This window comes from Vipera ursinii (assembly GCF_947247035.1).
Source record: "Vipera ursinii genome assembly, chromosome: 3".
Classification (NCBI taxonomy): domain Eukaryota; kingdom Metazoa; phylum Chordata; class Lepidosauria; order Squamata; family Viperidae; genus Vipera; species Vipera ursinii.
Window position 1 is genome coordinate 192,848,819 of NC_139516.1, and position 10,154 is coordinate 192,858,972.

The 10,154-nt window shown below is 36.8% G+C and overlaps 1 protein-coding gene across 1 annotated transcript in view; it reads right to left on the bottom strand.

Annotated features, from left to right (window-relative positions):
* Nucleotides 1–1,090: 1,090 nt before the first annotated feature.
* Nucleotides 1,091–10,154, bottom strand: part of ANGPT1 (angiopoietin 1) — a gene marked incomplete at its 3' end in the record, with an annotated part of 125,940 nt that continues 116,876 nt past the window's right edge. Inside the window, exon 9 of the mRNA XM_083361242.1 lies at nt 1,091–1,251. Coding sequence (XP_083217368.1) covers nt 1,091–1,251 — 161 coding nt within the window. The remainder of the gene's footprint in view (nt 1,252–10,154) is intronic.

Genomic DNA, 10,154 nt, shown 5'->3' on the forward strand with positions numbered 1-10,154 from the left:
TGTAAATAAAGGATAGGAAATAACTCATAGTTTTCTATTGAACTCTGTCAAATGAAGGTTGAATAACAGATGTGAAAGTCTAGCCACTGACTACTAACATTTACATGTGTACATGCAAACCAGCAAAACTGATAAAATAAATCCAGTTAATACATGGTTATGCTCTTTTCATATTTTTTGTATTTGTGTATCCATGTCATAAATCTATGTACAAATAATCTTGATTTTGCATTTTTTTAAAAGAGCTGTGTTTTTTCTTTTTCTTTATTTTCATGTGACATTCATATTGGAATGTCATATGAAGCAAAGTAAAGCTGGAGCAGTCAGAAAGAAAAACCCATAATTCCTTTTGTTATTATGCTATCAACCATGGTTCAAATATTTGGAAGAATCCAATTATCTAGTTTGCCAAATTTTAGGCTAGCCATACAGGTCAACTAACCATTCTTGCCATATTGCTCTTATTTTTCTGTCCAACTTGATCCATTGTCTCTTTGAAGGATATTCCATGTTTGAAATGGGTATAATGAGAAATAACTCCTATATGCCATATTGTTCTGGTATTAAAGAGAAGTTTTCCATCTCAATCACATTTTCTGATGCCAGGTTGAGAGTCCATAGTTGCATTTTAAGGGGCTACAAATAAATAGCAGTTGTACTTCTACATTGATCTGATACCATTTTCCTGACAGACAAACATCTTCTGTCATCCATTAGACTTTATTTCTGTTTTTTCAAAAGGCCACTTGGTTTGCATGTCCTATATTTTTAAAAATTTCTCTTGATCAAAGAAAAAACAGAAAAAAACCCAGCAAAAAAGGCTTTGGTGAAAAGATACCAGTTTATTTGTGGCAACTGAAGCTTAAAGTTGTCCACTGAATAGCCAAAAAAGCTATTTTATATTATTCATAATCCACAGTTTCACCTGTCCCAGGACTGGGCAGCGACTTGTGTTTGCTTATTGCAGCCAGTGAAATAAGATCCAAAGACAACTGGGATGTTGGAATCCAATATTTTCAGGGAGTTTCCACCTTCTGCTTGTACAGATTACATAAGGTGTCCTTCAGAAGGCCACTATCTTCTTGGCTCTTTAAAAGTCCAAGGGACGGATCATCATAGTTGTGGACCGTAATGAATAACTTGGACCTTTGAAGTAATGCCATTTGATGCCATTTATTTTTCCATGGTGTTGTCCAGCTGAGTAAAACATCCCATTGAGATTGGAAGGGCCACAGGCATCAAACCACCAACCTAAAAATGTTAGGAACAAAACAGACTCATTAACTAATGAACCATTATCTTTTTGTTTGCAATATGAAGCTGATGAGCAAATGTATGGTAACTCAGCAGTGAAGCTAGCGATGATGTAAGGATTCTAGCTTTTTTAAGCAAACATGCAAAAATAATTTGAGGCTTGATAAAAAGAACCACACCCTTCTTTTTGTGTGCTTGGAGGATTGAGGCTGATATTTAGAAGTAGACAACCTTCCCAAAGCAAAAGAAAAGAAAAGAAAATCACAAAACCATTTTTAGAGTTAAATATGAGCTGCTCCTATAAGCAAAGGAATTTTATAATATATTTTACAACGTGGCATATGGATTGTATTCTTGGGGGAAAAAGCTAGCACAAATATTTCAATAAATACAAGTTCTAAATAATAATAATAATAATAATAATAATAATAATAATAATAATAATAATAATAATAATAATAATAATAAGAAGAAGAAGAAGAAGAAGAAGAAGAAGAAGAAGAAGAAGAAGAAGAAGAAGAAGAAGAAGAAGAAGAAGAAGAAGAAGAAGAAGAAGAAGAAGTTGGAAGGGACCTTGGAGGTCATCTAGTCCAACCCCCTGCTCAGGCAGGAAACCCTATACCATTTCAGACAAGTGGCTGGCCAGTCTCTTCTTAAAAACTTCCAGTGTTGGAGCATTCACCACTTCTGGAGGCAGCTTGTTCCACTGGTTAATTGTTCTAACTGTCAGGAAGTTTCTCCTTAGTTCTAGGTTGCTTCTCTCCTTGACTAGTTTCCATCCATTGCTTCGTGTCCTGCTTTCAGGTGCTTTGGAGAATAGCTTGACTCCCTCTTCTTTGTGGCAGCCCCTGAGATATTGGAACACTGCTATCATGTCACCCCTCACCCTTCTCTTCATTAAACTACACATACCCAATTCCAGCAACTGTTCCCTATATGTTTTAGCCTCCAGTCCCCTAATCATCTTTGTTGCTCTTCTCTGTACTCTTTCTAGAGTCTCAACATCTTTTTTACATCGTGGTGACCAAAACTGGATGCAGTATTCCAGGTGTGGCCTTACCAAGGCATTGTAAAGTGGTATTAGTACTTCATGCGATCTTGATTCTATCCCTCTGTTAATGCAGCCTAGCACTGTGTTGGCTTTTTTGGCAGCTGCAGCACACTGCTGGCTCATATTTAAGTGATTGTCCACTAGGACTCCGAGATCTCTCTTACAGTTGCTACTATTGAGCAAGGTACCACCTATACTATACCTGTGCATTTGATTTTTCCTGCCTAAATGTAGAACCTTACTTTTTTCACCATTGAATTTCCTTTTGTTAGATAGTGCCCAGCATTCGAGTCTGTCCAGATCCTCCTGTATCTTAAGCCTATCTTCTGGAGTATTGGCTATTCCTGCCAGCTTGGTGTCGTCTGCAAATTTGATGAGTTCCCCATCTATCCCCTCATCCAAATCGTTGATGAAGATGTTGAAGAGCACTGGGCCCAGAACAGAGCCCTGGGGCACCCCACTACACACTTCCTTCCATGTAATGTAGATGCAGTTCCACTGAGGACCACACACTGAGTATGGCCTGTCAGCCAGCTACGAATCCATCTGGTGGTGATGCTATCTAACCCACATTTTTCTATCCTTTCCCCATTGGTGGTGGTGGGAAAATTAAATAAATAATAATATAAATAAAAACAATAGAATTATCTTAGATAAATTATATGTTGTGTCTCTTTTTCAGATGCTCCTGTATGATAGTGAGTTTGGCATCTAAAACAAACATAGAAAAAGAATCCTAAAAGAGTTCTTCAATTTTCATGGTTTCTCCAGGTTATCTCTACCATAGTTGTCTGAAAGGACATTTAACTCTCTGATTAGGAGAATATAAGACATCCTGATGGGGAGGGAAGACTTTATCGACTAGATAAAGTGAATTTAACACCAGATCTAACAGGAACTGTTCTGAGTTAAATTCGAGTTGGAATTTCATTAATCTAGGTGATGCTATTTTGAACTTCTCACACTAAACATACAATTGACCCAATTAAGCTTGTTATGAGGGCACTATGTTTGAATGAAAGACAAACTAGGTGAACTTGAGGTTCATTCTCCTACTCTTAATTTAATAATTTGTGAATGTTTAGAATAGTACAAATGCTTAGAGCAGTACAATTTAAGAATTCTATGTATGTTTAAAGCAGTGATTTTTTTCTTTTGCTTTCTGAAAAGTCCATAAATTATCCTCTGGCTATCCTATTCAATTAATTCAGGTAAATATAACCCTTCCTGTTCTAATGATCTTTGTGGATTTGTATCAACAAAAGATCAATATTAGACATATTGAATTCTTCCTGGCTTTTACCTGACTAAACATCTATTGGAAGAACAAAAGAAAACAAACTTAATCCCAGCAGAATCTATATATTATCAGAAGAGTACTTTCAGTGCTTCCATTTTTTTGAACATTTAATTTTTTATAGCATTTGTGGCCATTTTAAACTTCAGCATAAATGTTGCATGCAAATTTATTGCCATAAACTATAGCTGTAGATCTTCAAGTTTGCTTTTTATCATACTTTATAATAGCAAATATGAAAATCACAATCTATGCTTATATGGAATATTAGAACTTTATTACAAATGCTAAAGTAATATTATAAATAATTAAAATGTAAAGAAAGTGGATTACTCACTATTAAAGTGGACCTTAATCTCTAACCCTAACCCAGCTTTACATCTAGCTTTACCTGTGGAAATGAAGGAAATGCATTTAGTCTCAAATTGGCTCCTGATTAATTTTAATCTGGCCTTACAAATGTTATCACCTAGTTTTATTCAAGCTTAATCCCACTTTTCTTAATTAATATAGAAATATGACTTTCATATAGTAAGATTCAATCACTTAAATATGAGCCAGCAGTGTGCTACACCTGCCAAAAAAGCCAACACAATCCTAGGCTGCATTAAAAGAGAGATAGAAGCAAGATCACATGAAGTGTTAATACCACTTTATAATGCCTTGATAAGACCACACTTGGAACACTGCATCCAGTTTTGGTCACCATAATATAAAATATGTTGACACTCTAGAAAGAGTGCAGAGAAGAGCAACAAAGATGATTAGGGGATTGAATGCTAAGACATATGAAGAAGGGTTGCAGGAAATGGATATGTTTACTTTAATGAAAGAAGGACTAGTGGTGACATGATAGCAGTGTTCCAATATCTAAGAGACTGCCACAAAGAAGAGGGGCACAACCTATTCTCCAAAGCACCTGAAGGCAGGACAAGAAGCAATGGAGGGAAATCAATCAAGGAGAGAACCAACCTGGAACTAAGGAGAAATTTTCTGACAGTTAGAACAATTAATCAGTGGAATGAGTTGCTTCCAGAAGCTGTGGGTACTGCAACACTGGAGGTTTTTAAGAAGAGATTGAACAACCATTTTTTTTTAAATCATACAGGGTTTCCTGCTTGAGCAGGAGTTGGACCAGAGACCTCCAAGGTCCCGTCCAACTCTGTTATTCTGTTATCTGGTGTTTTTGTCAAAATGATGAAATCCACACCATGCCACAAGTCATAATGTATATAGGACACTTCCTTAAGATGAAGAGAAGAGAAATGGCCTTCTAGTTCACCTTCATCCGATTATGGTAAAGGGAACCAAGATGCAAAATGGCTGACAAATTGGCTGGATTATTGCCTTAAAAAGTGTCCTGCTCTCCCAAATTTGAAAGCAAGATTGCTTGTCAGCATGGAAGGGATTGGAAAGGCACATCATTTATTTCTTGAAAATATGCAGTCATCTAAGCTCAAATTCTGTCCTCAGCAGGTTTTTTTTGTTGTTGTTGTTTAAATATTTGGAGCCAAACTTTTAAGAGTTGAACATGGCCAAATAAATCACTGAGAAACAAACATTTCCAGATTCTCCTCCATTGTGGATGGCACTGAGGAGAAATGAATTCAAACAATCAAAACTAGAATAATTAGATTGTAGGGAATCAGTGTATCATTTTACTAGCAGAGCTTAGTTAGATTCTCAAATGGGCAAGGCGGAACCTTGTGGGAATATGCATGCTTGGTAAAATCATAAGTACTGTTTTTCATTTTTAATGTTTCTAGCTCTCCAAGCTCTACTATTTCACTTCTAATGCTGAGAGGTTGGGAGAAGCCCTATGGTTTTTACATAAAACTATCTGATTCTATCAGATTCTATTTGAATTGAGGTAATTATAGAAAGTAAAAAAAAATAAAGTCGAGCCATTGTGAACTCACAAATGAAGAACGGAATGACCCTCCTTTTTCTTTCCATTTTCAGCATTATAGTATATTTTTTTTTAAAAAAAACCCATTATATGGGTAGTCCTCAACTTACAAACCACAATTGGGTTGCTGTTTCTGTTGCTAAGCAAGTTAGTTGAGTCACACCTGATTTTATGACCTTTTTTGCCATTATTGTCAAGCAAATCACTGCAGTGGTTAAGTGAACCCAGCTTCCCCTTATTGACTTTGCTTGTCAAAAGCTAGCTGGGATAGTTGCCAATGGCAATCACATGACCCTGGGACACTGTGAACATTGTAAATACATGCTAGTTGCCAAGCAACCAGATTCTGATCACGTGATTGTGGGGACGCTGTGATGGTTATCATTTTTTCAGCGCCATTGTAACTTTGAATTGTTGATAAACCAATGGTTCTGTGTTGAAGGCTACCTGCAAAAAGCTTTCATTATTTACTACTCATGTCCATTGAGAACCTCTTTGAATTTAAGGCATGCAATTCAGTCTTACTCTTCTCTCCCCAATCTCTCTTTCTGTTCATTCAGTCTTCCTTTCTTCCTCTTCCCTCTTCCCTTTACCTCTCACTTTGAGGTAGGGCATTGCAATAGTCATTAAGAATGTGCAATAGAAATTAAAATAATTATTGAACTAAAGCCCCAAAATGTACTTTTGTGCCTCATCATTATTCCCATTTTCTCCATTCTATCTTCTGAATAAATTAGAGATGTATGACATTCTGATGATAAATATTACAATTTCCTTTTGAAGATTTCCAGATTAATTTTGAATTTCAGTTTTGTTGGTGTTGCCATGATAAGTTTAATAACCACACTAAGCACGAGATAATAAATTTAAGCATGGAGTTTTCAACATCACTTTCGTGATTCAGAGTACTGATCTATTTTTTTTAAAGTAAAGTCTCCTTTGAGTTGTGTGACCTTGTAGTTTGCCTTGAAATAATGTGGAACTAAACAGATCCATCTCTGCTTGGCTTTTTGAGTTTAACCATAATTATGTTCCTCCAACTATCTAAGCTAATTAATAAGTTGAATTGAAAATGCAGTAAGATACTATTTTTCTCCTCGTCAAATTTTATGCCCCCCTTTATAGAAGTGTTATTAGCTAATACATGTGGGATGGTATAAAATTATAAATGTAACACTAAACAGGTTTCCTTCCTTTCTTCATAGATAAAATCACCTTTGCATTTTAGGTTTAAGGAATAGTCTACAAAGACAATCAACTTTCCATTCCTCCACAGTTATTTGACTCCTGTTTTTAACCCCATCTACCCAAAAAATAATAGATCTCCTATTTCCTATTTGCTTCAATAGTGAATGCAGAAATCTGATCTATTTACTGTCTATGTTTCTAGAGCCGTGTTCCAGTGTATGCAAGTGTATGTGATGGGAGTTTGTGGGAATGGTATTAAAAACAATTGATATCCATCATTTTCATTCACAGCTTTCCTTAAAATCAAAACTTTTCCATTCAACTCTTCCTAATGTACAGTTCTGAATATAATTTCCATTAGAAACCTTTAAAGCCAGAGTGCTTCTTCCTGATAACATTTTTTCAAAAATATTGCTGTCAGATGTTTCAAAATATCATTTTACCCAATGAAATCTATCTTTTACACATTTATGCTTTTTTTTCTTATGCAGCTTTTAGAAACTTACATTCTTTCTCAGATGCATCCCACATAAGAAAATGACATTTTCTCAGGATTTTTTTTTAAATAGAGAAAGAGCATGGTTATGGTCTTCTTTTAGTCTTCTCAATTCAAATGTTTCAAAATCTGGTTCAATGGATCTAATGACACAGAAATCCTTGGTGGATTTTTTCAGATCCCTCACTTTCATAAGAAAGTAATATGTGGGGTGAAAAATAATCTGTGACATTATGATTTTAATCATTTGAGTTGTGGTGGTGCAGTGGTTAGAATGCAGTATTACAGGCTAATTTGTCTCACTTCCAGGAATTTAGTCCTGACCGACTCAAGGTTGACTCAGCCTTCCATCCTTCTGAGGCCAACTTCATAAGAAAAGCCAGTGGGATGGAAGGCATTGAAGTCAAAGCTGAGATTATCCAGGACAAACTCCAGTCTTACTTGAATGGAGTGGGACAATGGCTTAGTAGCTGCTGTCCTGCAAAGTATGAGGTTGGAGGAGTTGACTTGACGTGGCTCTTCAAACTATGATCAGAAATGAAGGGAAATAAAATCAATAAAATGAGGATCCAGATTGTTGGGGGCAATATGCTGACTCTATAATCCACTTAGAGAGGGCTGTAAAGCACTGTAAAATGATATATATGTCTAATGATTTTTAGATTTTAATGCTATTGCTATTGCTACTCTTTCAAAAATTCTATTTATGAGACCAAATTTTAAGGTTTATATTCATGAAATTAAACCTGAAGAATTTTATTTTCTGACACCCTAAAGGAAAAGGATGTTAGCTGCCAATTTTGTTAAGTTTTAAAGCCAGGTTACTGTGCAAAAACAGAATATAATTAGAGTGGTCTGCAGAGGAGGTAAAAAAACAATCAAGTTCATTGCACATCATTAGCAGAATGCTGTCAGATTTTTTTTGACTCCATCAAATAACATTTTCCCCCAAACTAAAATACTTAGATACTGTTATTTTTCTAATTAAAACAGAAACCTTAAATTCTGGATTTCCTATCTAGTTTTTGGAGATGATGGACGAATTCATTGAAGAAGCCTTGTATTCATTTCTGCTATGGCTACTTCAGTATCAGAAAGAAAAGAGTCATTGTTTTTAAACACTGGGAATATTACTAACAACAATTAATCCATAACTTTAGGGTTATACTCTTCTGTTTGAATCCACTGGATTATTATTTTAGCCCTCTTTTGCATATTTACAAAACTTTGGCCATCTTCACCCCTAAAGTAACACTTCATAATAAAATCTTTGGGGAAGAATTAGTGCCAGATATATTCTGCCATTCTGCTATTTCGATGCAGTTGATCCATATTTGGTAACAAAATTGTACCTTAGGGGCTAATAACCAACGAAAAAGCAGATCAACTGATGGTTAACTGTAACAAGAATGTAATCTTGTAGAAATTTAAGACAAAGCTGAACAAGAAAGAAAAAAACTAATCCTCTTTCTTGTTTGTTTCTTTTTCAGAGTTAAGTCTACATAAGAAGCTCTTGGATCCACTTACACTGCCAAAAGTATGGATTAGTAGGTAGTATCTATTACTAATCTACTTTACAAGATCAGTCATAGCATGAAAGGTTTTGTGAGATTTTTCTTAACCGGTCAAATTAAACTCTAGAAATTCCAACACAGGATGGGATGACAGTCTACGTAAATTATGCCTGTAGAAACAAACTACTAGACTGTAGATTTTAGAGCTCATGACTGACTACTTTGATTAAGTAGGTTTTCTTTTGTCAGATCTTCAAGGCCATTTATTATTTCTGATCTGAGTGATCCAGTTCACACACATGAGTGTTTGTCTCTTGTCAACAGCAATTTCAAGTAATGACTTGATTATTTGAATCAGCCCTCACAGATTAATCCCATCACATACTATCTTAATCTAATGCAGCACCCATTCAAATTGTAACTTTCCTGAGAAGATGTAGTTTTTTCCCTTATGTGAACAAGGTAAAAGATTAGGAGAAAATGTGAACAAAAATTAGAACCAGCGCTAAGTAGCTAATCTATTCCTGATTTGGCTCAGAGTATTAGTATTAGATTTTTAGGTGCTAGGAAATTGTTGTTGTTAGTTGCGAAGTTGTGTCCAATCCATCGCGACCCCATGGACAACGTTCCTCCAGGCCTTCCTGTCCTGCTAAGAAATTAGTATACTGCAGACATGTCAAACACAAGGCCCGGGGGCCGGATCCGGCCCGCGAAGTAGTTTCATGTGGCCCGTGAAGCCATCTGGAAACAGTGAGGGAACGGCCCCCACTGCCTTGGCCCTGGCCCAGAGACCCTCCTCCTGCCAGAGACCCTCAGATCTGTCCCACTCCTGCCCAGGCCCCCATAGGCACCCTTGATGCGAAGGATGTAGAGCTGGCCACGCCCACCAGTAGGCCATACGCACTCTAGCCACGCCCACCCAGTAGGGCCACGCCCACCCTGGCCACGCCACCCGGCCCCTTGAGGGCAACCGCAGTGCTGATGCGGCCCTCAATGAAATTGAGTTTGACACCCCTGGTATACTGCATATAGCTATTATTATATTGTGCTGTGCTGTGCTGTGCTGTGCTGTGCTGTGCTGTGCTATGCTATGCCAGGCTACGCTATGCCATGCTACATTAATATGTTATTATTTTATTATGTGGAGATTAGCTTCTTCCCTACTTATTATCTGGAAGTCCCTCAACACCTTGTATGTCATCAAGCCTGGGAGTCCCAGGGCAACTGTGAGATCCTGAGGTGACTCCATTATATTATTGCTGTTAACTTCTAATCTCTTGTGTGATTTATGATTTTTAAATCACTGTCTAATAATCTCTCTCTCTCTCTCTCTCTCTCTCTCTCTCTCTCTCTCTCTCTCTCTCTCTCTGTGTGTGTGTGTGTGTGTGTGTGTGTGTGTGTGTGTGTATGTGTGTGTGTGTATCCTCCTTCAGGCTTATTTGTAG